The 27917-nt window shown below is 35.3% G+C and overlaps 4 protein-coding genes and 1 non-coding gene across 5 annotated transcripts; 2 read left to right on the top strand and 3 right to left on the bottom strand.

Moving 5' to 3' along the window:
• The first annotated feature begins 2699 nt into the window (after positions 1 to 2699).
• On the top strand, positions 2700 to 11710 carry LOC145566963 (uncharacterized). Its single transcript, XM_081626212.1, has 6 exons — positions 2700 to 2930; positions 3022 to 3628; positions 9113 to 9210; positions 10423 to 10511; positions 10634 to 10777; positions 10878 to 11710. The coding sequence occupies exons 1-6, from the start codon at positions 2729 to 2731 to the stop codon at positions 11565 to 11567; spliced, it is 1830 nt and encodes a 609-aa protein (XP_081482338.1). The 5' UTR covers positions 2700 to 2728; the 3' UTR covers positions 11568 to 11710.
• A 3202-nt stretch (positions 11711 to 14912) lies between these two features.
• LOC145566964 (putative disease resistance protein RGA3) lies at positions 14913 to 18495 on the bottom strand. The gene is made up of 2 exons (XM_081626213.1): positions 18440 to 18495; positions 14913 to 18342 (listed from the first exon to the last, which is right to left on the bottom strand). Exons 1-2 carry the CDS (start codon positions 18493 to 18495, stop codon positions 14913 to 14915), a joined length of 3486 nt encoding a protein of 1161 aa, XP_081482339.1.
• A 382-nt stretch (positions 18496 to 18877) lies between these two features.
• Positions 18878 to 18949, bottom strand: TRNAC-GCA (transfer RNA cysteine (anticodon GCA)). Its single transcript has one exon. It is a non-coding gene; the product is annotated as a tRNA-Cys (tRNA).
• Positions 18950 to 19697: 748 nt separating this feature from the next.
• On the top strand, positions 19698 to 20834 carry LOC145567900 (uncharacterized). Its single transcript, XM_081627320.1, has 2 exons — positions 19698 to 19900; positions 20230 to 20834. Exons 1-2 carry the CDS (start codon positions 19732 to 19734, stop codon positions 20751 to 20753), a joined length of 693 nt encoding a protein of 230 aa, XP_081483446.1. The 5' UTR covers positions 19698 to 19731; the 3' UTR covers positions 20754 to 20834.
• A 2963-nt stretch (positions 20835 to 23797) lies between these two features.
• Positions 23798 to 26374, bottom strand: LOC145567898 (NAC domain-containing protein 71-like). The gene is made up of 4 exons (XM_081627318.1): positions 25617 to 26374; positions 24994 to 25262; positions 24606 to 24890; positions 23798 to 24478 (listed from the first exon to the last, which is right to left on the bottom strand). Exons 1-4 carry the CDS (start codon positions 25771 to 25773, stop codon positions 24212 to 24214), a joined length of 978 nt encoding a protein of 325 aa, XP_081483444.1. The 5' UTR covers positions 25774 to 26374; the 3' UTR covers positions 23798 to 24211.
• Between the last annotated feature and the right edge of the window lie 1543 nt (positions 26375 to 27917).

Raw genomic sequence — 27917 nt, forward strand, 5'->3', positions numbered from 1 at the left:
TCCCGAGCTTCCCAAAATCGGTCCCCACGACCATGCAACCAAATCAGTCCCCACGACCACCTAAATTTTCTATTTTCAAAAATCGTTAAATTTGCTGACGGGTCTTGGGTCATGGACGGCGAGTGGAACATACGTACGCCGGAGAATGCGTCGGATCATTCTGTAAGTTTTTTTTTTATTTTCGGTAATTAGGACATCCGCCTAATATTTCCGGATGTCCTAGGTACATCCGCCTAAAATTTCCGGATGTACCAAGGAACATCCGGAAATTTCAAGCGGATGTACCTAGGGACATCCGGAAATTTTAGGTGGATGTCCCTATAATTTTTTTTTTTTTTTAAGTACGTTTATTAAGTTTTTTTTTTATGTATTTTTTTTCGTGGTCTTGTGATTATTGTTGTGATTTAGTATTTGATAATTAATGTAATTTTGTTGTATTAATATGATTATTAGTAATATGTTTATTTTTTGTTTCATTATTATTATTATTATTATTATTATTATTATTATTATTATTATTAGTAATATGTTGATATTATTGTTGTTGTTGTTGTAGTTGATATTATTATTGTTGTTGTTGCTGTTATTTTTATTGTTGTTGTTGTTGCTGTTATTTTTATTGTTGTTGTTGTTGTTGATATTGTTATTATTAATTAGTAGAAATATAATTTTAATATTAATATTAATATTATTAATATTGTTGTTATTAATTAGTAGAAATATAATTTTAATATTAATATTAATATTATTATTATTATTATTATTATTATTGTTATTGTTATTGTTATTATTATTATTATTATTTATTTATTAATTAACGTTATGGTCTTATAAATTGTTTTGTAGTTGTTGTTATAATTTTTTATTATCATTAATATTGTTATTGTTTTGTATTTGTTGTTATTATTATTAGTATTGTTATTAGTATTGTTATTATTATTATTATTATTATTATTATTATTATTATTAGTATTAGTATTGTTTTTATTATTTTTATTATTTTAATTATAATTATTATTATTATTATTATTATTGTTTTTATTATTATTATTTTGACATAAAGCATGTTTTGTTTAATTTGTATAGGATATGGAATCTGAGGAAGGCGGTGACGGTGTGAATTATAGTGGGAATTTTGTCACCGATACATTTTTTCCTACATTTGACGATGTTGTTACATGGGCTGATGGTGTTTCCATAAAATTGGGATTTATATTGGTGAAATCGTCTTATAACAAAACCAGATATGGTCGGCCGTATCGGTATTTGCGATGTGATCGGTCACGAAGGAGCAAGCCGAGAGATTTGGAGAACGCGATACGGAAGGACACCAAAACCAAAGCTAATGGTTGTCCATTCTACATCAAGATATATTATGATGTCAGCACCGAAAGTTGGAAGATCATTGCGAAAAATTATCACACCGGGACACATAACCACCCAATGATTGTGTACCCAGAGGGTCACCGTAAAGTGAGCGGATTGAGTCCGGGTGCAAAACATGTTGTGCGGGACATGACAAAGTCCAAGGTTGCTCCCCGTAACATCATGTCCACTATTGCCGAGCAATTTCCTGATGATCATCCAAACATCCGACACATTTACAATTGCCGAAATGACTTCAGGATGGAGATGTCCGAAGGAAGAGGAGTTGTTCAACAATTTCTTCATCTGGCGAGAGAGAGTAAATACATTTACTGGTTCACGAATGATGATCACAACGTTTTGCAACATGCATTTATGGTGCACCCGATCATGGTCAACATACTCCGCACATACCCACATGTCATAGGTATGGATTCTACTTACAAGACCAATCGATATAACATGCCTTTCTTTGAGATAGTAGGCGTGACACCGACAAACCAGAATTTTCTAGTTGGATATGTTTTCATGCGCGACGAGTGCACGGCTAGCTATCGGTGGGTGTTGCAGAGATTAAGGGAGTTGATTGGGTTTGATAAAGAGCCATCTGTATTTATTTCAGACCGTGATCTTGGGCTATGTGCGGCTTTGAGAGAAGTCTTTCCAGGGACGTCACATTTACTCTGTCTATGGCACATCAACAAAGATGTGGAGGCTAAGGTGACGAAGATGTTTGGAAACAAGACGGTTGGTGTCAGTTTTAGAGCTGGGAGATGGTTCAAAATCGTGAATGCAACAACACAGGCAGAGTATGATCGTGCTCTAACTGCCATGCAAGTGAGGTGGGGAAAATATCCGGAAGTGATTCAGTATGTTCAGAGAACTTGGCTTTGTCATAAGGAGAAATTTGTGAAATTTTGGACGAACCAGGTTCTTCATTTTGGTAACACCACCAACTGCAGAGTTGAGAGCCAACATTCAGCAGTGAAAACTTGGTTAGAATCATCCACAGGTTAGTTGTATTATTTTATTAGTTGTTCTCGTTGTTACGTAATTGTAATTGTATTAATTGTAATTGTATTTGAATTTACTAATTAGAATCATTGGCAGGTGCTTTGGATACCGTATGGGCCCGAGTCCATTGTCATATCGGTAATCGCATCATACAAATTCGTAATGACTTGGAGGCATCAAGGTCTAAAATTGGTCAGATGTACAAACAGTTGCCACTGTCACGTATAAATGGCAAATTCATTCTTTCTGGAAGACACTGGTTATTGGTTGTGATGGTGTTAACATTCCTGAAGTGGTAAATGATTCGACCGAGGAGGCTGCACATTTTCGGTCCCTGATCGACGAAGTCATGGAAAGTGACCCGGCCGTACGTCGAAATGTAACGCGAATCATTGAGGAGGAGCTACATCCAGATCATTCACACCTTGAAGAACCACATATCAACCTTAACACTCGTGGTCGACCGAAAAGAAATAACACCAGGCGTGATCGTAGCTATTTCGAGCATGTGAACCGTCAACACACTCAACGTGGTGGTGACCAAGAACCAGGTAATACTAAAATTCTATATTTAACATAAAAATATGTAAACTTAATACTTGTAGCTTTACTAATAATTTATCTTTTAATTTTGTGTTGTAGATCCAAGTGACATTAGTCAATGCAGGTATTTGAACTTGCTTCCAGCCCCAATGTTGCCGTACATTTCGTCTTGGAAGGATGTCATTGGTGATGGGAACTGTGGCTTTCGTTGTGTCGCCGACTTCTTCTTTGGAGATCAAAATAAGTGGTATGACGCTCGGGAAACAATAGCGAACGAGGTCGCTGGTCATCCTGATTTGTACGAACGGATTTACGGGCTTGGGCGACTTTGGATGAACGTGGAGCGTATTCGATGGGATGGTGGGGCTGTCGGGGAGCGGCATTGGATGGTTACAATTCAAGATTTATTTCCTATTGCTACGTGGTTCAACGCAAGGGTGATTTGTCTCGGAGTAGGCCTAGTACCAACTTGCTACTACCCATGCATCACAGTCTTACCGCTTAGGGCACGCAACGGGGTTCGGTCACCGACTCGAGAGTTTGTGATTGCTACAGTTGGTGGATCACATTTTATCCGTCTTGACCTTGTACCTGATTCACCACTCCCGCCGATCACCGGTTGGTGGACGGAACACCACGAGGATAGTGTTAATGGATGGGATCAAGCATATCAATTGAGAAGGGACATGTGGGATGCATTAGTTAGGTAGTTTGTAATGTACATTCACTAACTTTGAACGTTTGTAAGAAAATTAGATTTATGAAATTAATTTTATATGTATTTGCTTTTAATCTAACATGATATGCAACAAAACATCAAATATAAAATAAAATAAGTGTCCAGTTTATACATTACATTTTTAAAAATAAAATACAAATAAGTTCATAACATAATAAAAATAAAACCATCACTAACAGAACATCTAATCAAAATAATCTAAAGTCCCATTTTTGACTTCCAATCAAATACAAGTTGCTCAGTCATTGTTCGAGTCTCACTTGACATTTCAGGATACTCAGCTAGTGCTCTTTGGTGAATCTCCATGGACCGACCCATCCACTGCAAATAAAACAATAACATATTATAACAAAAAAATTAATAGAAGTCATTGTTAATATAATAATAAGCATTAATACTTACGTAATCAGTGTTAGTCCGCTCAGGCAGGTTGCTTGTAACTCCTGGACCTGGAGATACCCGCGGGTGAGAAAACCTGTACAGCCACTGCATGTAACCGGGCGCAACCGAAGGAGCTGCGGCACTAAGCCTGGGTAGGGCACCTAAAACAACACTCTGAGATACCCCAGGGACAAACCTGTTCCACATCACAGCTGTCATCTCAGTCGGGAAGTCTACCCGATACATCTTCAAGTTAGTCGGCCTCTTGGCCTTCTCTGGCCTGATGATCTCGCGGGGAATGCCTTGCACGAAACCAAGCTGGCGGACCACTCTATCGGGCATGTACGGCTCAATGATGTTACGGTACTGGATGCAGCCAATGAATAAAGTGGGGGGCACTCGTAATGCAGGATCAGCTCCGTACGGTAGCCAGTTCACCTCACGGTCAGTAAGCGCATCAATCCTAGTACGAAAAGCTAACAGGCGCTCCAGGTTCTTGCTAGGACATCCCGCTCCTACATCCCAAGCAGACGCACGAGGCATTTGAAGGTCCCGGGTCAAGGTACCCTGTTGTGGCCGAAAGCACGGAAAGTACTCGTAAATCCACGCTTGCAGAAGCGTGAGACAACCAGCAATCGAATCAGCACCTTTCCGTGATGCCGTGCCCAGTTGTCGATACAAGTAGGCCAGTGCAGCTGTTCCCCAAGCATACTCGTTAATAGGGACATCCGTGTGACATAGCTCGTGGAGGAAGGAAGGATGCGTACGGTTACCACTCTTGTCTACAAACAGTGTACCTCCAAGCACTAACCACAAGTATGCATCAAGCTGCTCACTAAAATCCCGGTCGACTGCCAATGTCGACTAAAAAATCTTATCAGTCAACACCCCACTACCCTGCCAAATGGTCTTTGTGCCGCAAACCTCAGACAGATCATCTGGAGTCATATCCATGGTGACCGAGCACTCGTCCCGTAACACGTCCGTGCTAGGAGTAGTGGACACCATATTGCCTGCAACCCGTAACCCAAGTATGTTGTACACGTCGTGCAACAAGATCGTAATCTCCCCAAATGGCATGTGAAAGGTGTTCGTATCTGGCTGCCACCTCTCAACAAAAGCAGAAATCAACGGCCAATCAAGTCTCTTAAACATCAGGCCGGGCAAGTGAGACAACCAACTAGCATCAATCTCCGCAATGTCCTCCACAGATTGACGGGCTCGCCAAGTACACAAGTCAGAACATAACTTTGTCCTACTCAAACAGCGTAAAACACTACGCTCCTGCTCCATCCAGATATACCGTGCCACGTGACCGCCAAAACTAGGGATAACTGACCCATCCTCAGGCCCACCCGGCATCGGTTCCTGCACTAACCATGCCTCTGCAGAGCTGGAAGTAGGTTGACTCGACCCACTACCAACAAATCTCCCAAACTGACCCCTATATACCATATGGAAATCCTGAGGGTCCTGTTCTTCATCCCGGTCACCAGCATGACTACCCGAACATTCGTCTTCCTCGTCAGATATGGGTGCTCCACTTGCAGAGTACAAGGGCCGACTACTACCAGACTGTTGGTCTCTCGACCAACCACTAGTAGACCCGTATTGCTGCTGCTCGGGCTGAACCGGTGAAGATCGAGATGTCTGTCTCCTAACAGACGCATTCAGACGTCGTGATATTGCATGTCGAGCACCAGAACCCTCGATCGACATAAAATTAAAAAATAATCCGATTTTAGTAATAACAATAACCATAATAACAATAACAACAATAATAATAACAACAACAAAAACAACAACAAATACAAATTAACAACAACAAATATAACCTTAACAACAACAATAACTAACAACAACAACAACAACAAATACAAATTAACAACAACAATAACCATAATAACAATAATAATAACACTAATATCAACAACTATAATACTAATCATAATTAAAAATATTAATAATAGTACTACTAATAACACTAATAATAATATTATTATAACAACAACAACAACAACAAAAAAAAAAAAAATAAACAACAACAATAACCATAAAAACCCTAATATCAAATTAGTTTAATAATAATACTAATCATATTTTTAAAAATAATAACACTAATAATAATAATAATAATAATAATAATAATAATAATAATAACAATAATAACAATAATAATAATAATAATAATAATAATAATAATATCAACAATAATAATAACAACAATAATAATAATACTAACCATAACACTTCAAAATAACAACAAAAATAACAAAATCCAAAAAAAAAAAAAAAAAAAAAATTAACAACAACAACAATAACCTTAACATTAATAATAAAAACCTAATATCAACAAAATAATAAAAATTATCATATTTTTTAAAATATAATAAGCACAATAACAACAACAACAATAATAATAATACCAACAATAATCACCATAACACTTCAAAATAACAAAAAAAAAAACAAAATCCGAAAAAAAAATTAAAATTAACAATTTTATTAACGGGCCAAAAAAAAAAAAAAAAAAAAAAATTGGAACTTCCGTCCAAAATTTCCGGAAGTTCCTTGGAGGATCCGCCTGGAATTTCCGGATCCTCCATGGAACATCCGGAAATTCTGGGCGGATGTCACACTTCCGCCCAGAATTTCCGGATGTTCCATGGAGGATCCGGAAATTCCAGGCGGATCCTCCATGGAACTTCCGGAAATTTTGGGCGGAAGTTCCTGGGATCCGAAAATAAAAAAAAAAAAATTACCTCGTCTCCACCATCGCCGCCGCCGCCTACGCCCCTGCCACCAGCGCCGCCGAAGGTCCTCCCTCCGAATCTCAGCCTAATCCGCCTCGAATCACCCATTTTCTTTTGTGTTTATGATGATTGTTGTTTTTTTAAAAAATTAAGAACAATTTTGGATTTTTTTTTTTTTTAAAAAAAATTGATTTAGAGAGTTAGAGAGTAAGAGAGTTAGAGAGAGAAGTAAAGAAGTGAGAAATGTTGGTCGGGAAGGAAAAAACCGTATTTATATATTAGGGGTAAAATTGGAATTTCAAGAAAAAAAGGGAGCGTTACCCGGTAAAATGGGAGCGACAAATAACAACACTCAAAAATAAACAATGAGAACTGAGAATAGGAAGAAGAAGAAAGAAAAGCCTAACAATTTGGACCAGGACAAGCTAGAGGTAGCCGGACAGGGTCAATGTAAGAATTTGCCCACGTAGCAATCCCTTACTCTCGACTTTTCGAGTCTTCGATACACTTAGGTTTGTTCTGATTTACTGAATAGAGCTGAATCTAAACTGATTGATTATAGTTAAATTAAACTGAATTGTTTATGAGAGAAGGAAATTAAGATCTAAACTAAACTGAACTGAATTTAAGACAAAGAGAACAAGCCCTCTATTGGGTTCAAAGTTGGTTGGTCCTCCCTTAAAAAAAAGTAGCTTCCCCCCCCCCCCCCTTTTTTTAAGGACTTTATATGTTTATAGTGGTGATAAAGGCCTTTATAAGTCACTTTGGTTGTGATGGACCTTAACATTAGAAAATGGCCACTAACTTCACTTTTTTTGTGTTAACGCGAAGGAATTTTTGAGAAAAATTTTAGGGATATAAAGAGAGAAAGTTAAAACTTTGGAACATGTGGCGATACATTTTTATGTTAAATCGACCCTATTTTGTTCACCTTATTTTCACTTATATCAGGGGTAATAAGTTCATATAAGTTGCGATAAGGGTTAGTTCGGGCTACCCAATTTAATTTATAAATAAAATAAGTTCTACTCCCTCCGTTTTTAAATACTTGCTCCACTTTCGTTTTTCCGCCGTTTTTAAATACTTGCTCCATTTCCTTATTTGGAAAGCTTTTACAATATTTAACTCATTTATCTCACCTAGTGGACCCAACAAATATCATATTTTATAAATTTCATATTCTCTCTCCTCCAATTTCTCCACTACTTTTGCTTTTTACAATTTTTTATTCTTCTACCAACCCCACTACCTTCATATTTTATTACTTTTTTCAATTTCTCCTTAAACTCCGCGTATGGAGAAATGGAACAAGTATTTAGAAATGGAGGGAGTAATAAGAAATAATGAGTTTAAATAACTTCAGATTAGATCAAATAAGTAAAAATCGGACAAATAGAACACAGTATTAATAGCAAACGGTGAATTTGAACATTTTGATGAATATATTGCGAATAAAGTGAAAAAAAAAACCGTAAACAATTACAATGCATTGCAAACCCAGCGTGAAGAGAGAATTTGCGGCGACAGATTTTTGCGCTCGAATCTGCAATCTTCAACCAACAATCGATACAACGTCTCTACATAAATCAACAATTGCATTAAATGCAATTTCTCCAAATATCAAACCTTTATTCAATTTTTCAAAGGCAGAAAGAAATTCAATAGATCTGGAAGTTATGAAGATTTTCTTTCTAATTGATGACTCAACTTTCGATTAAAATTGAGGTAATCTATCTATAAATTGATTTTTCAGTTTCAGAATTTGTTTCTCGATATTTATGATTTGATCGTTATTGGATTTTTGAATTGTATATTATATGAAGTTACCTGTCATTAGTCTCAGGTTTTTTCTCTCACCAAACAAATTTATAATTGAATATTATGAGACTGAAAATTCTGTATTTGGTTGATTTTATTTTGATTGGATTTCTCACAAGTTGCAATTTCAACTAAATCTTCCCATGATAAAGTTGTGAATGCTTTGTGTCTGTTAAACTTACCCTTAATTACCTAAAATATCGAAAGGTATGTTTCCAGCTATATTGATTCAATAACAAAATTACAGATACAAGTCTAATTTGCGTAAATTATCGATTTTATTTTTTTATTATAGTGTTAGAGTTGCCCTTTATATTGAGAATTTGGCTTTCACTTAAATTACTCAAAAAATTGCAAGTTCAGGGATTTAGAAGATGTCTTGCTATAAAATATTCATTGCTTCATATGAATGTGATCATTATTATTTTGTTTCATCTTTGTGATGCATTCTTGTTATTATTGGTGATTATAATTTATTGTCAATTTGTGCTGATGGCAGACTTGGTGATTTTCAATTTTTCATTGCCAATTGGAGAAGAAGGGGCAAAGGTTTTGGGATCTGCAGACGAGCAGAAGAAAATTGTTTTATGAACTTCTGTAAGTGTTTCATTTTCTAAATTTTTGCATTTGGGTTTTCAATCATATATATATGGGAGATAAACTTATGTAGTTATATGTCACTAAAAATTAGGGAGATTATTAATTAAATACTATTCGACATGAGTTGTATTTATATGATCATAAATAAAGTGCTAGTGTCTATTCAAATTTCATATATTTATCCAACAAGGTTCAAGTCATAAGAATATGAGTACAAGAGGTGGACAAGCTATTATTTGCTTGATTTAGACATTATGTAAATCATATAGCAGCTCCAAATCGCACATCCCTCACCTTAAGCTGCCTAGTATTGCTAGTAATACTTGATACTACAAGAAAATTATTTCCGACATACTTCTAAAACATACTCTCATTACTCAATATCCCCCTCCCTCTAGCTAATTTTTTTTACTTAGTTGTCAGAAATACTTTCGTGAGCTACCTTGAATAAAAATGGTTGTATGTGGTTGTTTGGTTGCATGTAGTTGGTCTTTGAATGCTTGTACAAATGTTTGATTTCAAGGCTATTAGCTCAAATGATAGAGCAATGTGCAATAGTTGTACATGGTGTGAGTTCAAGTCCTACATAGCTTATGTAGACTATAAGTAGTGCTTGCTTATAGGCTTATAGCTAAAATGGTATGATGTATTTTGGTTAATGTTTTAGCTTGGAAAATGTCTAAGTGCTCTTGTGTTGTTAAAAACAATTGTTAGCAACAAAATAGTAAAAGTGATCCTAACATTGAATAAAAATGACCCCGATCAAAGACAAGTTTGACCCATACCAAAAGCGCTAAGGGTTTGTACTGTTTAGCTTAATTTCAGTTCATTTCAGCTCAGCTCCAATCAGTTCAGTTCCTAATTTCCTTCTCTCATAAACAATTCAATTCAGTTTAGCTCAACTCCAGTCAGTTTAGTTCAGTTGTTTTCAGTAAGTCAGAATAGGTCCTAAAGTGGTGATAAGTTCATAACTAAGGATAAAGCTAGGTGACCTTGATTAATAAAAAAAAAAAAAGTGACCCTACTAGAGGGATAAAGTATAGATGATCAAAATGACCCTGATTAATATCTTAATTAAGGAAAAAGTGACCCTATTCAAGGACAATTGTAACCCTAACTAAAGACAAAACTGATCTTACTCAAGAGAAAAAGTGACCCTAACTAAGTATAAAAGTGACCTTAATTAGTTAAGGGCAAGAGTCTAAGTAGATGCAAAATTAGAAGCTGAAGAAGATAATTTGTCTGATGATCCTATTTATAAGGAAATTTTGGATTCAAAATCTGCAGATGAGGCCCTGGTAAGGATGCATATTATGCTTAAACTTACATAGGACAGTAGTTTATTGAACAACAGCTTACAGTTCTCAGTACATATTTTTACTTTCAAGATAAGCAGTTTGTCAAATTCTGGTTGTTTCAGGCATTATATGCAAGCTGGGAGCCTCGGGCATCAAGGTACTGCTACCGGTTTCCATGGAAGCAGTATGTTAAGTTAGGAGCAATGCTTCGACATTTTGGCTATACTGTTGTTGCCTTGCACGGATGTTTGCAGACAGAAATTCAGGTACTGCAGTTACATTTCTGATTAATCACTAGAGTAACCTTTCTATGCTAATATATGTGAAGTTTTTCTATGTAGCCTCAATGATTTTTGACCTTTGTAGACTCCAAAAGCAGTTCGCGCATTGTTCAAGGACCCCTGCTTCCGACTTGCAGCAGAAGTCTCAAAAGTACTAAGAGAACTAGCAAGGAGCATAAAAAACCGGCGTCATTGCTCTCCATCAATCCTCTCAGACCACCTCCATGAAGCGTTACAAGACCTTGATACTGCCTTAAAATCTCAACCTCGACTCTTTCTTAATCCTACCCTTGATAGCCACCACCCCGCTCCACCCAACTTTCTTACCTTAGCAACTTCTGCCAACAATGGCTTTAAAATCTCCCCTACCATAGCCGCAACAAATTTTGCCATACCAAGTTTTAAGACCGACTCTTCTGTCCTACTCAAGTGGAAGAATAAGCGAGATCAGAAGACTGCTACGGCTACTGAGGCTCTAACACCTAAAGACAGGGAAGGTGGAGGAGAAAGAAAAATGTTAAGGCCTACATTAAGCAAGATTGCCATCACAAGCCTAGAGTTTGCTGAAGCATTACCATTTGCCGCCTTTGCATCTTTGCTAGTGGAGACAGTTGCTAGATTGGATCGCGTCATTGAGGAGGTAGAAGAGCTTGGTAGGATAGCTCAGTCTAAGGAGTTTAAGGCAGGGGATGATGACATTGTTGTTAAGTGTGATGATAAGCCAATTGGTAATGGTTATCATAATAACCATCTGCCTTCTCATGGTTTTGATTAATTGATTTAAGAATAATTTCTAACTAATTGTACTAAGTACGTATTAATTTGAACTTGATTATGCAATTTATTTAAATTGTGTCTGTTGTCATTGATGGTTAGTGCAATTATGGTGGTAAAAGGCCCTAAAATTTAAAATGTAAACTTCATTTCGTACTTGTGTGTGAAACTTGGAGCACCAAAATAAAAAAAATAAATAAATAAATAAAAAAAAAAAACAACAAACCTTTATATGAAATTTGCATAGTACACCAGGGTGTACCATGCTCACGGTACACCCTATAAAAAATAAAGGCATTTTTCAATTCAGTTTTTTTTTTCTTTAAAATGATTCCTCCTTAATTTAAGGGATTGGTTAGTTATTCCCTATATTAATAGTTTTCAAAAATAGATTTGATATTTTTGGAGATATATAATTACAATTTCGAAATACAAAGAGAATTTCTAGAGAGAAAATTTTTAGCATAGAAAATTAATGGCGGGGTGTAAGAAATTCGACATGATTACATTACAGATTTGTTGATAATACGTATGAGAATGAAGATTCGGTTAATAATGAAGATGAATTTGAGGATTTCATAATCAAATGTGAAGGTAATTTATTTTTTTTAGGTTTTTTCGTGTTAAAGTTTATAATTATAATTAAGATGTTGATGCTAGTGATAATGTTATTTTAAATTGTTAAATTTCATAATTTGTAGATTTCGTAATCAAAGGAAATTGTTTTTTTTTTTTAACTGTTTTTGTATTATTTTCAAAGGTTGAAGATGATGTTCTTCTGCTTATGATGAATGTTCCTTTATCATGCATTCAATTTGTTAATTGTAATGGAATATGTTCTTTAAGTCCGATTAATATATTCTTTGAGTCTAAACTATATGTTCTTTACATTACAAAATTATGTTCTTTAAGGTATAATGTTCTTTGTGTTTCAATAATATGAATAATGTTCTTTTTACTTGAATAATATGTTCTTTTATTTTCATGTTCGTTTGTTTTAACTCTTATGTTCTTTTGGCTATTGAGTGATATAACACATATTATTTTAAAATGAGTTTTTACATCATTTTTAATTATTAAACTATTCATCTTGAATATTATTTTTTTAAATTTATATATTTATATGTTAATAACATTAAATAATTGTGTACATTATTTTTTTTCAGGATCACGATGGTTGATGGAGATATTCTTTTAGGATATAATCTATTGATGATTGATTTTCAAATCCAAAGAACATCCATAACATTTATAAATAACATGATTATATTATGTAATAAGCACTACTTAAATTTAAATATTAAAATTTAACAAGGATGGTCCAAACAAAAATTTAATAAACATTTTCACAATAAGCAATGAATATTACATGACAATAAATGTACATTACAATTACAGTTAGAGAACATGGACATTTAAAAATATTTTATCAAAAGGTCTAATAAAGATCATAATATTAATAGTGGACATATGGAAGAAAAATTGTGCTAATAATTAATACTCTGTAGTACTTTACATACAAAATAAAGTACATCATATTTTCAAATAAAGAACATTATAAAAATATATAAAGAACATCACAAGAATTACGCATGACCATTATTATTATAGTGAATATTATAATAATTACATTAAAAAAAATTTCTGAAAGAATATGATTGATTTTGGTAGGGATTTTTTAAATTAAAGAAAATCAAGTAAAATATTGGTAACTGAAATTTTAAATATGAAATGAATTTTTGAATTTAAATTTTGAATTTTGAAAATAAAATCTTGAAATATTTTGAAAAAGAAAAAAATTATAAAATGAGAAAACTATTTTGGAATCTTAATTTTTCTTGAAAAGATTGTATCAATTAATGTGAGATTTGGTTGATTCCTTTTCGAAATTTACTGAATATACCTAAAAAAACTCACGTTCTTTGCTTTACATCTACATGTTCTTTTTTAGCAGAATGTTATTTGTTCCAAAGCTCTATGTTCTTTCCGCGTTTTTTTAATTTGTTTGTTGCCTGCATTTTATTTTTTAGACAGTGTCGTTTTTGCCCGGGTGTACAGATCAATGATTAACCTTTATAAGGCTCAACATATGTCATGACATCAATTTTTCAAACACGTACTAGTAATTAAAATGTGAAGACATCGAAAAACACTATTTGCATCAGTTTTGAAGTGGTGGAGATAGTGTTGTGTTAGAGGGAGCTGATACACATACAGCGGTTGTATGTGGCCCCAACATACAACACCACTCAGATGCTACCACATCAGCAAAAGCAAAAAAAAAAAAAAAAAAAAACGAAGGGGGAAAAATTAGGGGGGGGGGATTTTCACCCATTTTGGCACTTTTCTTGCAATCTGGGTGGGATTCTTGGTGGGTGAATTTGTTTGGCGGCAATCAACATTAATTGTGGTCAAAGAAAAAAACTCAGCATTAATTACTCTTTTTTTTCATAAATTAGTATCCATTGATGTAACCAACCATTTTACAGTAAAAAAAATGTTTATTCGGAGAAGATTAACATTCTGCCAGAAAGGAAAACAAAGTCTACTATTGCCGACGAAAATTCCGTGAAGTAATAATCTTTTAATTCGCGAGCTTGTTCAATTCATATCTACCAAATTTGATTTATTCAACAAATCCACCTTGTTCGATTCGTGCATCAATTATCTCAGATTTTCATAATCTAAGAACTCTCATACATGGTAGCAATTTAGTTAAAATAATTCTGTATACTTAAATAATCTTATGCCAATTTTTTCATTTATTCAGATTATGTAGAAATTCTGAACTCCCAAAAAATTTAATTAAATCATAGTTAGCAAAGATATCTGACAAAAACATGGCACAATTTGTAGTTCTTGCAATGTCCCTGGCTCATTCAAAAGTTTGACATTCTTTTAGTAACAAACATTTATTTCTTAGTAACAATTGTTTAGTAAAATGAATAAAGAAATAATTCCAATCATTTTGTTTATTTATATTAATATTAAAATTATTAATAGCATTGAAAATGTGTTATAGAGAATATCCATCCCGTTGTCATTGTTAACAAAGTTACTTAACATGATTGTGATGCTAGTAAAGTAGTAAGAATACTTAAAATGATTGTGATGCTAGTAAGAATACAAGGAAAAATAATTTGCAACCTAACCCAGAAAACCCCATCTTTAAAAAACCTTGAAGAAAGAACCACAAATAGCAATATTGGTTCTTCAAATAAAACCGCTACTAACAATTGCGGTTGTAAATGTAAAATCGCTACCACTAATTGCAGTTTTATACTTTAAAAAAAAAAACCCAAAACTAATAATAATCCTATATGGACACTATCTAGAAAATAAGTTTTTAAGGCGATAACGATGCCAAATATTCTTGAGCAATCCTCGTGCTCGAAACCAAATCTGGGGTATCTTCAACAGCAACAAGAGGGACATGGTGAAACTTGGGGCAGTCGAGACCATTTGGGCGTCGACATCTTTTTGTCAATCTTGGACATCCTGAAATAGTGAGTTTATTTAGTGAGGTGAGTTCGCGAAGGGATTCTGGTAGATATGTCAATCTGCGAATATAATACAAATTCAGGTCTTCAAGAGAGGACAAACAACTTATCCATTCTGGTATTTCCCTCAATCCGTCAATTCCTGATAAAAACAGATAACGAAGGTTCGTCAAATGTTGAAGACCACTCGGAAGACTCACCATTTTAGGAAGGCATCCAAATTCCAAAGAGCGAAGATTAGTTTTGAAGGCTTCCCATGGCATCATTTCATCTCCCGCTCCACTTGCCGTTGGCTGTTCATTTACTGATAGGTCAAGCATGGCACAGTAGTTAAAGGTCAATTTCTCCAATTTAGTCAGATGTTCCAGGCCTTGAGATATGCTTCTCAACTTATTACAATATGAGAACTCCAAACGTCGGAGGGAATAAGATAGAGTTGCAAACGCTTCTCCTAGACTTTTAGTGCTCACTAGCTTGTTATCAGATTGGACAGTGAGCGAAGAAAGCTGGTGCAGACATTGTTTAGGGAGGGACATAAGTTGGTCTTCCACATTATCCATTGTCAGCTCCTTCAACTTCAATTCAGCCCTTCCCGAAACAGAACAAGATGCTGTTGTTGTTGATATAGTTGTTGCCATCTTCAATACTGAGAGCCTCTCATTGGTGCCTGTTAGTGATGTCAAAACCTCCACTTTTGGACAATTTGGCAGGAATTTCAACTTTGGACAATTTTCTATATGTAATTTTAAGAGATTACAAAATTGCATAGATAATAGATGATGATCATCATATTGTCGGCCTGCCCCAACTATTTCAGATGACGATGTACTTTCTGAATCATTTGTACTCTCAATTGCTTCTACTCCTTTCCACCATCCTTTTAGTTTATCCATAAAAGATAACTCAAGTACTTCAAGAGATGGGAAGAATAGAGTTTGCATCCCTTGCGATTTTGATGATGGCGAGGAATTGTCACATACACCATCCTCCATATATTCCACATTTTCCATGGAATAAATACGAAGATGCTTCAAGACACGAAGTTGGCTAAAGACAGGGACTTGTTGACATTTACAATTGTGAAATTTAATTACAACCAAATTTGGAAGATTACTACACAAATCACCCCTCCTTGCCCAACTTGGGAGCTTCTGTCCATGATAGCGTTCAATACCCAGTTTCCTTAAATTAAAATGCGGTTTGAGGCCCTCCAGCACAGCTTCATCACCTTCATCATGGTAGTCAAAAAGATTATTTCCAATAAAAACTATTATCAATTCAGTCAACCCCTGTTTGTTGATCAAGTTTGCTTCCAATGCTTCTTCTAGCGGGTCCTTTTCAAAATCTCTGCAGATATATATAGTCAAGTCACCTCTCAAGTGATTGCGTTCCTTTAGATCACTCAATTTAGCACTACTGTTGGGCTTGTTCCTTGACATTGCAGAATGATAATAAGGCATTGGATGACCCCAACCAACTCTAAAACAAGGCAGCCTATTCAGCGAAGTGAATCCTGCTAACCCCGATGGCATGTGAGTCAAAGCACAATATCTAACATCAAGGCTCCTCAAATTAACAAGTTTTCCAATATTTCCTGGTAGAGTTCTAAGGTGTGAACACCAACTTAGATTTAGTGTTTGCAAATTCTGAAGATCTGTGATTGAATCAGGGAGTTCTTCAATACGTGTTTCAGATAAATCGAGGAATCGCAAGTGAATAAGCTTACCAATTGAACTTGGCAAACTCTTGAGACTGAGATTATGTAGATCCAACACCCGCAAGCAACTAAATCTTCTTATTAACTGTTGGCATATTGATTTGCTGAAGGGAGACCCATCATTTATTTGGACCTGCAAAAGAAACGTACGCAGCAGCTTCAAATTAAGCATACGATTCGGAATTTCCCATAAGAAGGTCAAACGATAAGCAAAGGACAGGTGGAGGATTTTGACATCAAATTCGGTTTCAGCAGAATATGCAAGCTTGCACTTGACTCTAGCCACTTCTTGAGCAAGATCATGCATCAAGTCGTGCATTTTGCAACCTGTAATGGCACCCCAATCATTTTTTGTTATGTCTTGGAAAAAGCCCCTTTGCAGCAAAGTTTGAAAATAGTCCTCTGCAGCTTCATCTAGACTTTGGTTTTCATTGACTTCTGGAATAATGAAGCCCTCAGCCATCCAAAGCTCTTTCAACAATTCTTTCTTCAACTCAGTGTCTTTTGGAAACAAAGAGCAATATGCAAAGCAATTTTTCAATGGCGACCACAAGTGATGGTAGCTGAGCCTGAGAATGCCCATAATATCACTTTGGCTCTCAGGTATTTTGGCAAGACTTGTATCATTGATTGACAACCACTTTCTCTCCTCCTTACCATAAAGCAGACTGCCTATGGTTCTTATGGCCAAAGGAAATCTCCCACACTTCTTAACAATCTCCTTGCCAACCTTCACTAGTTGTGGATTTTGTTGAGCTTCTTCATTGAATGCCATCTTTTTAAATAATTCCCAGGACTTCTCCTCTGATAGACCTTGTAACTCATGAGGAGGAAAAGTGCCCATTATTTCGGCCACATCCCTTGATCGAGTAGTTACCACGATTTTACTACCATTTCTACCAACCTTTAACAGAACCTCCAACTCAAGCCATTTCTCACGATTTTCATTCCACACATCATCCAAAACAAGCAAGTATTTTTTATCACCGATTTTCTTCTGCAGCTGACCCTGTAGCTGTTCCATCTCTAACTTGGGTATCTCTGCGTTTGTTGCAGACTTGAGGATCTTCTCAGTGATATCCTTGATATCAAAGACATCTGAAACACACACCCATAATCTCATCTCAAAGCATTCCTCAACCCGGGGATCATTGAAAATGAGTTTTGCTAGAGTTGTCTTCCCCATGCCACCCATTCCCACAATTGATATGACAGGGAGTATCTTGTCCCTCTGCGCGTGCTCGCCATCAGTGGAAGAAGAAGCGAGCAGCATGCCCAAGATGACTTTCTTATCATCATCTCTACCAATAACTTGCTCAGCATCAACAAAAGAATAAGTCTGATCTCTCATAGGCCTATTCATTACTCTCCTTTCTTCATGAGAGCAGGGTACAAAGTTGAACAGTGTACTATTACTGACTATGGCATCAAGCTTTTCCCGAATTTTTTTAATCTTTCGGGAAACACGGAAGCCAAATGCCATCTGATTGTTCCCGGAGAAGAATGTTTGTATCTCTCTAGTCACTTCATTTCCACTCAATGCAAGGGCTAGTGGCCAACTTTTAAGAATAACTTTTACTTGGATTTTTTATAAATAATTCAATTTGATAATGTGATATGTTGAATGGCAGTTTTTGTTTTATCAATACTGCTAACAATGACTTCAGACTCAATAATTCAATAGCACTGATGCCTTGGTTAGCGTTGGACATGTATGATCAACTTATATTTTGTTCACTCGTCTGTGCTCGTAACATATTTTGTTCACTCGTCTGTGCTCGTAACATATTTTGCCTGTGTCCACAACTCCACAAGGACCTCACATGACCTTTAGTCTTTAGCTCCTTACATTGTATCATAATAATTTATTTATGCGGAGTTTTGAGCGTTTTATGTGACAATAAGAAACGATCTATCCTACTCCGAAAGCTTTGCCATAACGCATATAACATAGCAGTACATATTCAAAATATTGATACAGTAATAAGTGAGTTGCTGGTGTAGAATTCAGAACTCCCAACTCCGAGCCAAAAATGTAGGTTTTCAAAAATAAACGTGAGCCAAAAATGTAGTTATACAAAAATAAACATTTATAGGGCCCAACCGGGTTCGAACCGGTGACCTATTGATCTGCAGTCAATTGCTCTACCACTGAGCTATGGACCCATTATTGTTTATTTTATAGAAAAATATTAATTTAATATGACTATGCGATATACCTTTTAGTCTTTCACTAACAGAAACTTCCAAACTAAGATCTTGCAAATGTAAATTAACTTTGATTATACTTTATAATAGGCAATACATTAAAATTTCATAATAATATTACAGTAATTTATTATGAAATGATTGAAATAATTTAACACTAAGTATGAATTTTATTTTTTTAACGAGAAGGTAAGGTGGTGAATTCCTTACTAATCAAACCAATCATGTCTTATGATAAATTAAGAGAAAAGAGGAATAATAGAGCATAAAGGAGAGTAGTAAGTTTCCCACATATACCTCCTAGGCTCCAAGTCTGATCTGAACTTAATGGCGTGGTGGCACGGTCGTGTGGACATCAATTCAACTTAATCTATTCTTATACATGGCTTTTGGCTACCTGTTCCAACATATAGCAGCAATATGAGATTTAAACAGACATTTTTATGTATCTATTATAATCATAAACGTCTAAAAAAAAAAATACCAAGATATATATTTTGAAAACTGTAAAAAGTCCATCCAACAATCTCTTTTTGAACACAGGACAATTAACCAGAGGCCAAGTTCAGAAATAGTAAGGACCAAGCAACCAATGTTTCGTTACAAATTTACAACATCAAATCATACAAGAGAGGAGAGCAATGACAAAATAACCAACAAACACATAAAGATAAGATATTTTTGTTATACATCTAAGTTAGTATAAAAAATGTGTGGTCAGTTATCTATCTGGAAAATTAATGGCTTGTTGTGTCTCAAACTCTGTATTTTACAGGTGGAGAGGAAGTCCAAGGAACTTATTTGGATGGAACACTGGAAAATCAAAAGTTGATGAGAAACCACAGCCTAAGTACCATGACATTGATCTTCCTTTTCCACCTTCTCTGGTCTCCAAAACCTTTCTAAATGGTACTGTTTCCTCTTTTTTCTCTATCTTTTTATCATCAAAATGCTTGATATTTATTTTACTACGATTTAATTATATATTTCAAGAAGTAAACTTTTAAACGTCCTATTTCATACGAATGAATTTGAATCCATATGTATTACATACTTCGTATTATCTATCATCTGTATATATAGACTAATTAAGGATAATATTGCATACATCTAGACCTTTGTAAATCCGGAGTCACACTAGTGTCAAATCTTGGTGTCGTTTTGTTGGAAGTATTAGACTAGCAATTCAGATACTTAATTTGGTCTTATTCCTGTTAATATCTTTTGTTGACTGGCAGGAAGAGAACTGAAATGCTGCTACAGAGCAAGCATTGATGGATTTAATGCAATTGACTTCCACAAATACTGTGACTTTAAGGGCCCTTGTGTTATTATAGGTTACACAAACAACAATCCCTTTAAGTTTGGAGCATTCAATCCAGAAGGTTATAGAAGCACAGATGATTACTATGACTCCTTTGATGCATTCCTCTTTTACTGGCAAGAGGATGGGAAACCTGATCCAATAATACTACCCAAAGTTGGGGGTAGTGGAGCTGCCCTTTTCGATTATGCCCGTGGGGGGCCACAATTTGGCTCCGATGGACTGCTCATCGGCCCACCCCTAACTCCTGTCATGGGTGTGTTTACAGGACCTGATCCGAGTTCAGGTGCAGGTGATCTCAGGCAAGCTAAGTCTAGGCTGGGGTTATCCTATGCTAAGAGACCTGATGGAAAGGAGTCTATCTTCGGGGATGAATCCAATGCAACCCTTGAAGAGGTCCAAGTCTTCTGCAGTCCAGACATTGCAAGATTATACTAATGTATTGTTTATTATCCTCCTTGTACAGCAAGATAATTAATCAATGGATGAAGACATTTTAGAGCTTTTTATTTCTTTGCACTAACAGTTTTCAATAGCTTTCTAGATGGGTGGCCAACTTCCCTAGACTTCACTTTACTTTCGCGGATTAACTTATAATAGCAGAAGCATGTACAGCATTACTTAAATTAATTCAGAGTTCTAACATTGTCCAAAAAGATAGGATAGCACTCTCATTAGTCTGATACCAGATTTCACTTTATATAATATCAGAAGATTAAACAAATTCCACGAAAAGGACATCACCCCGCCTCCCTCAAACCACAAAATTGGTATGAAGGATGTGGCAAAAGAGGTTTCCAAACTTATTCAATAACTTTTAGCAGTAGGATGAATAGGTCTTGTGGAAAGAGTTCTTAGAGCCCGGCGAATCCAACTTTGAAGAATTTTAAGAGGGTTTAGAAGAAAAGAGTTAAGTGATGTAGCCCTTTTGCAGTGCTTTTAATTAAAGTCCATTACTCGCAAATTCTTTAATCAGATTCTTGCTAAAAGGAGAGTTCAAAAGAAGGGGGAAGTGGAATAATGAGGAAACTTCAACTTATAGAGAATATGACATAACTTGCCTGAGTGATCCAAGGGCCAGCAGAGCTTTTTCATGACACAAACGAGTTGCTGCATCGCCTTTTTCTCTTCCACTAAACAATTGGTCTTTGACATTAAGTTTGAAATCCTAAATAGAAAACATTGTGTTCACACCTTAAAATATGAAGAAATTTGAAAAATATTTCAACAGCAAGACAAGTTTAACTTAACCATTTTTAAAAATCATGTTAATGCTGCATTTCCTTTTTTTTTTTTTCTGACTAGTAAGTCAGGGTTACTTACATTAACTAAGCACAAATATTAACATTGATAGAGCAATAATAAATCTTACTAAAAAAAATTAATTTTTCCTTATGAGGTTTTGTGGGGCAAAATAAAGATAAAAAAGAAAGAAGTAAGAAAGGGACTGGAGTACTTGAAAATGACAGCCTTGGTGCTTTCCTGAAGCCTGCATTCATACATTAATCACTAACTGGTGCTACTTAGTGTTTAGTCACAATGCAAAAGGTGAAAGCAGTAGCTTTAACAAAAATGTCACCTTTTAATTTGATGCACTACTACTGCAGCTGGACTGATGGTTCAGTATTTTATTTGGCCCCTGCAGTGACTCTGAGGATGGCAACCACCTAGAAAAGGCAGGGACAAAAATTATTATGCATGCATACGTTGGCTCATTTCTATTCATTTTTATCAGTACTTCCATAAGCAAATCAGTGTTTGTTGATGCAATTTAATTTGTCAAATAGAAGCAGCATCATGGTGATGATGTTACCTGATTATGACTAGAGGACCACTGGTTTTAGGGTGTTGATTCTTATGTTACTCAGACTATTCATATCAACTCAAGCACTCATGTCCGATCCTCGGCACTTCAGTTCATGGTTATGGGCACTTGACAAATATACATGTGCCTGACAATAGTGCCAGAGTTCAATTAACACAAAGATAAATAAGCATCAATACTTGAGATGAAAAGTGTAGGAATTATGTCTAAGATGTTAATGTTATATAACAGTAATTAATTATACAGAAGATATATAGAGATTTCTCAGCTGGCCCTTACTGAAACAATGCCTGCAGACTGCAGTAACAGACTAACAGTATTACAGTAACACACCAAAGTTCTGCAAAAAGCTTCATCTCAATTTCATGCCATAATGAATTTATTAACACAACTAAAATAGTCGTTATAAAGGGTGTAAAGTGTAATCTTGCTAAATCTCCAACATTGAAAAGATAAAACAAGACAAGACAAGGAGAAAGAAGAAAAGAAACCAGGGAAAAATAAAGGGGATTGGGGAGATGGGGCTTACATGTACGATTTTTACTATGAATAACATGTAAACCAAACTGTAAAAGGATATGGGACAAAAAAGAAAGGAAGAGATAAAGCATATTAATGCTAAATCTTGTCATAATATGTTAAAAACTGCGAGGAAATTAAAAGAACATGAAAAGCTGAAGGACAGTTCATTTACAGAGTTCTTTTCTTTCAAGCTGCATTCATACATAGTATCCGACCTCAACTTCAAGTTCGAGTAACAAGGAAAAAAGTTAAGTGTAGCAGCCTCAATCAAAATGTTGCTTTTTGGAGTAAAGTGCTGCATAATTATCACTCAATGATTGAGACAGGGTGTGCAAACATAGGCCTAGGCTTCCATATTCCATGATATGAGGGCATTATTACATAGAAAAGTTTTGAAGGGCTAAAGCCAAGATACTATCCACCCATGAGAAACAGCATTTGTCAATTCGCTTGCTGATGATTGGTCTTGTTTTCTATATGAATTCTCCAAAATTATAAGTAGCAGGAAAATATATGTCAGTGCTATAGTAAGTTACAGCTATAGAAAGGTCAGTTCTTTTTCAACAATCAAAGTAAAAAGCTTAAAACCAACTACTGTAATGTTTATCAGCAAAAATCCACAGAAGAGAAAATTTTAGGGAAAACTAGTTCACTCAGACGAGCAACTCTTGGGTGAGACAGTCTCACATTCACACTAACTTATTGTGAGATGCTAAAGGTTGTCCTTAAAAAGTTAGTCATCCTTGAAATAGATGAAGTCACCCATACAGTCTAGTTCACCATCCACTTATGATGGCATTACAATTTCTTACATACACCCGCTGAAGATCTAAATCTTGCTTGTGGGTGTACACCTGAATTGCGTGGTGTACTAGTGTATGAATACTGAAGATAACTTTTGAGGATCAGCAATATTACTGCCTGACTATTCATTGTACTAAATTGAAAATATCGTAAAATAGGTTTCTGACTGAAGAAATAATTTGTCTTATTAGAATGCAAAAGGTCAAGTTAAAGCAGACAGCCAGACATGCTTGTTGACAAATCGGGGTTGTTGCCATGAATAATAATGAGTAACAATAACACTTTATAATTACTAGAAAATCAGATACACAATAATTCAGAAAACTGAAAAATGTACATAAGCTGCTTCTGTTAATGAAGCTTATAAATAGTAGCCAAAGGAAAGTTAAGTCAAGAAATACAAGGACCACTAATTATCTCTAAAGGCGATTTGTAAAAGTAATTGTCACAAGACATATTTCCTAGTGATTTGAACGCATAATAAAGTACTCAAACTGATGTAACCTTACATAGTTACATGCATACTGTAGGTTCAAGCTCCAATTATGACAAACCAAGAACACACAAAAAAGGCGTTGTCTTGGATGATTTCATATTACATAGCAGAAAAAGATAAAACTGAGTCAGGCATCCTTGTTTAGGTCATGCTCTTGAGCCACAAAGACCGAGTAATGATCCAGCAATATTCCAAACCTCTATCATTTGGACGTACAGAAAACACAAGTTGTGATGGTTCCTATTGGTTTCAGAAGGGATTTTGATAGGTTAAGGCATTGATTGTGTCATATCCATCATAAAGCATACCCACATTTCCATCATATCCCATGTAATCCATGTTAGCCGAGTAGGGTGACATGCAGCCAATTTGATTAAGATCATGTTCAATCTCGGAGAAAGTTGCATACGATGAACTTGGAGAAATACCTTGGTGAGGCTGCCATGTAGACATTGGATTCTGAAAGTCGCATTGTGGGATGTAATCAGTTGCCATTCTTTGTCCTCGAGAGAATTCCTGTATTAAGCCATACAACACCAAAGGAACATGTTTCAAAATCCTATCAACCAAGAAAGAAAAGTACATGCAGGAAGCCGGGAAATAAACCACTAATAGCTCTTACAAAAGAAACCAAATATTTTACCTTGGAGGAATCAAGAATCAAATCAGGTGAGACCCACATGCTTGGAGACTGCGAGCTCAATGATGCAGTTATTTCGAAATCTGCCCTTGGTGTGATGTAAGGAGAAGAAATAGGGGTGGAATAGTTGCTGCTGTTGTACTGATTGTCACTGGAGCCACTCAAGAGCTCATTTGAAACTTCAGTAGGCATGTACTCTCTATTGCTTGAACTGCTTCCAGCTATTTTAGATTTCACCTCTTCATTGAAACCGCTCTTTTTAACCACACGACACAAGGCAAAAGCTCCCTGGGAGAAGGAATATCACACAAAGGATTGACATTAATATATGGTTCATCAGCTGATCAACTCTGTTAGAATTAGGAAATACCAACTGTTCTGAGTTTCTTACTTTAGTATTTGGTGTCATTTCATCACACAGACGATACTCATGCATCACCCAATCAGTTCTACTTCCTAAAGGAGCACGCCCTTGATAGAAAACAAGGGTCTTCCGGTAGCCAGTCACAGAGGATTCACATACCACTTTACGGTCTTTGCCAGTGGCTTTCCAGTAGCCAGCCCTGGTGGCTCTATTCGAGCGTGACCCATTTGGATACTTCTTATCTCTTGGATAGAAAAAGAACCACTCCATATCGCGTTTAGGAAGAAATGATTTGTCTTCAGATCATGCAAAACATATCAAAATGCGAAAAGGGATCAAAGAATTTTCTCTTTTTATGACTAAAAATATTTCATAATCATATGCAAAGCAAGTGAAGAATAAAACAAAGCCGATTCAATTGGCTTTAGGAGTAGAAAGTTTGATACCCCACCTAAAATTAATCTAGTATGTAATGAGTAATCTAAAGTATCATTTAAATTCAGCCTAACAACATGCTTTTTAGAAAGCTTCATTTGAAATTTGATACATAATAGATATGCAATTGACAAAATCTTTCTGGCAAGATGACATAAAACATTCAACTCTCAGCATCAACTTTTTGAAAAATGAATGGTAATTAGCTATATTACCTGGTAATTCCCAAGGATCAAACTTATAAAAATCGATCACAGGAATCACTTCGAGCTCGATTTCTAGCCCTTCAACCTTCCTTTTCAAGAAGTAATCAACCAACTCCTCGTCAGTAGGATGAAACCGAAAACCGGGTGGTAATGTCGCACCTTCCATTATGTCACTCCTAAAAAATGCTCTAACTATCAAGTTAACCTCTATCAATGGGGAAAGAAAACACAACAGTAGACTCACTCAAAGAAGCAATGCCACAAACAGTTGGTGGGTGTCTAAATCTATAGCTAAGTGCCCATGTTACACCTGTTTACAATCTTAAAAATCCAAAAATAGAAGCTCTTCCCAATACAGAATTTGGCCTCAAAAACTGTAAATAATTCCCATAAAATGCATCCTTTATACAACAATAACATTTTCTGGCAAAGTCCAATTTTTTAGTGGGTCAAGAAATAATCCCCCCACTAAATCCACCAATTATAACCAATTAAAACAAAAAATCTCTTCAAATTACTAAAAAATTCTAAATTTTATGCAATACCCACAAGTTTAATTCAGCTATAAACTATGAAAACTTAGCTAAATTAACCAAAGTTGCAAACTTTTGAAGTACCCAGAAGCTAAAAACTTTCAACTTAGTGTTTTATAGACTAAATTTGGCGGCTGAAAGTGCAGAATTGCGGTTACAAAGAAGAAAGGCGGGAAAGAAGAGGGAAAAAGATGAGTGTAAGAGGAGAAGAAAGAGAGGGAGGAAGAAGGTATATATAGGTGATGGAGAAGGGGGACAGGCAGTCCAATTTTGCAACACCGAAAGAATGAAGAGTTTGCTTGTCTGGAGTGCTCCTCTAAAATTCCAAGCTTGTGGGACCCTTTGCTCTCATTAGCATCTCTTACCCTGTTCACATTATTGATTATAGATTTATAGTGCCTTTAATAAAAATATTAAGGTACGGAGTATTAAAAATGTTCATGTGTGGTAGAGTCGTAGAGCTGATCACGAGACAATCGATTTATAAGTCATAATTGTAACTCGATTCAGGTTAGGAAGCGAGTTGTCGTTAGAAAATGGGTCAGTTTTGACAAAGAAGGCTAAAATAGTTAATAAAAGCTCTTTAGGTAAAATATTTCTATTGAGAATGAATGTGGTAATTGGAAGGTAATCACCTTAGGGTGAGTTTATTGCAAGTCTTGAGCAAAGTCTCAATATGAGTCTTGCTCAAGATTCTTGTAGTAAAGTAACTCACGTGAGTCTTAAATTGAGTTTGGAAATTCAAAACTCATGTCCAAACTTTGCTTAAGGAACAAATGCTACAATTTTTGATTGGTTTTATTATTCGAGATATTAAGAATTTGTTTTCTTATCCCCCTTATTTCTCCAATAAACATGTCCATAGTGATTCATGAAGCATAATTAATTATGCATGTCTTTTAATTGTTAGTGTAGTTCATCTTATTAAATTTAATGAGAATCGAGTATGTAACTATTACTTGTCATATGTCATTGTGTTTGTATTATATATGACTTAAAATGACATCTCATGTTTCACTAATATGAATTATGCATTGTCTTTCACATATATATATATATATATAATTAGAGAATTTTACTTGATCAATGTATTTTCGTTGATTGAGACCATTTATGTAAGTTTAAAGATATTAGCTGATTACTTTATAGCATATCGGACTAATAAAGCTTCGGTAACTCAAATCTTTCTACAAATTGACATACCAACTAATCATCTACGAAGTACAATTGTTGTAAAAAGGTAGAACTCATTTGTAGAATACAAGTTTGAAGCTTTGGATGCACTAATGGAGGGAATAAGTGGTTTTCTTGGTCAAGTCATGGAAGTCCAAGTACCTTCCACGTCATCATGAGTAGGACAAAAACACTTTCTTTGCCTTTGGTTTTAAAGTGCTAGCGTCATTGGGCCCAGGCCCAAAATAATAATGGCCATAAAACTCAAAGTGTGTAAACACCATTTTTAAAAATAACCTTTTCAAGACTTATAAAAGCACGCCAAATAATCACACTTTTTTTTAGTTCACATGAGAAACACAAAAAGATTTGCTTCTTACTCGTTTTTGCTAATTCTTAATTTTCGTTTAATCTAATTAAAACTTGTTTAATTAGAAAGTTCCCTTAAAAATACTGCTAATTACATGGATTAAAGTTAGGGTAACATAATAGCAAAAGGCACATTAATATCTTCTTCCTATTATGATTAACAAAGTAGGAAAAGTTTGCTAATATAACATTACTTTACAAGTGACTTAATGCATTATCTACTTATCTACTTTAA

This window comes from Chenopodium album, chromosome 11 (assembly GCF_948465745.1).
Source record: "Chenopodium album chromosome 11, dcCheAlbu1.1, whole genome shotgun sequence".
NCBI classification, from domain to species: Eukaryota; Viridiplantae; Streptophyta; class Magnoliopsida; order Caryophyllales; family Amaranthaceae; genus Chenopodium; species Chenopodium album.

Excerpts from the sequence above, each read along its gene's own strand:
- LOC145566963 (XM_081626212.1), top strand. The coding sequence starts at position 2,729 with ATGGAAAGTGACCCGGCCGTACGTCGAAATGTAACGCGAATCATTGAG. Across the intron at positions 2,931-3,021 it reads TGGTGGTGACCAAGAACCAG|ATCCAAGTGACATTAGTCAA; the intron begins GTAATACTAAAA and ends TTTGTGTTGTAG. Across the intron at positions 3,629-9,112 it reads ATGTGGGATGCATTAGTTAG|ACTTGGTGATTTTCAATTTT; the intron begins GTAGTTTGTAAT and ends TGCTGATGGCAG.
- LOC145566964 (XM_081626213.1), bottom strand. The coding sequence starts at position 18,495 with ATGTCCAACGCTAACCAAGGCATCAGTGCTATTGAATTATTGAGTCTG. Across the intron at positions 18,343-18,439 it reads TTATTGAGTCTGAAGTCATT|TTGGCCACTAGCCCTTGCAT; the intron begins GTTAGCAGTATT and ends TATTCTTAAAAG.
- LOC145567900 (XM_081627320.1), top strand. The coding sequence starts at position 19,732 with ATGGCTTGTTGTGTCTCAAACTCTGTATTTTACAGGTGGAGAGGAAGT. Across the intron at positions 19,901-20,229 it reads CTCCAAAACCTTTCTAAATG|GAAGAGAACTGAAATGCTGC; the intron begins GTACTGTTTCCT and ends GTTGACTGGCAG.
- LOC145567898 (XM_081627318.1), bottom strand. The coding sequence starts at position 25,773 with ATGGAAGGTGCGACATTACCACCCGGTTTTCGGTTTCATCCTACTGAC. Across the intron at positions 25,263-25,616 it reads TGATCCTTGGGAATTACCAG|ACAAATCATTTCTTCCTAAA; the intron begins GTAATATAGCTA and ends CATGATCTGAAG. Across the intron at positions 24,479-24,605 it reads TGATTCTTGATTCCTCCAAG|GAATTCTCTCGAGGACAAAG; the intron begins GTAAAATATTTG and ends GGCTTAATACAG.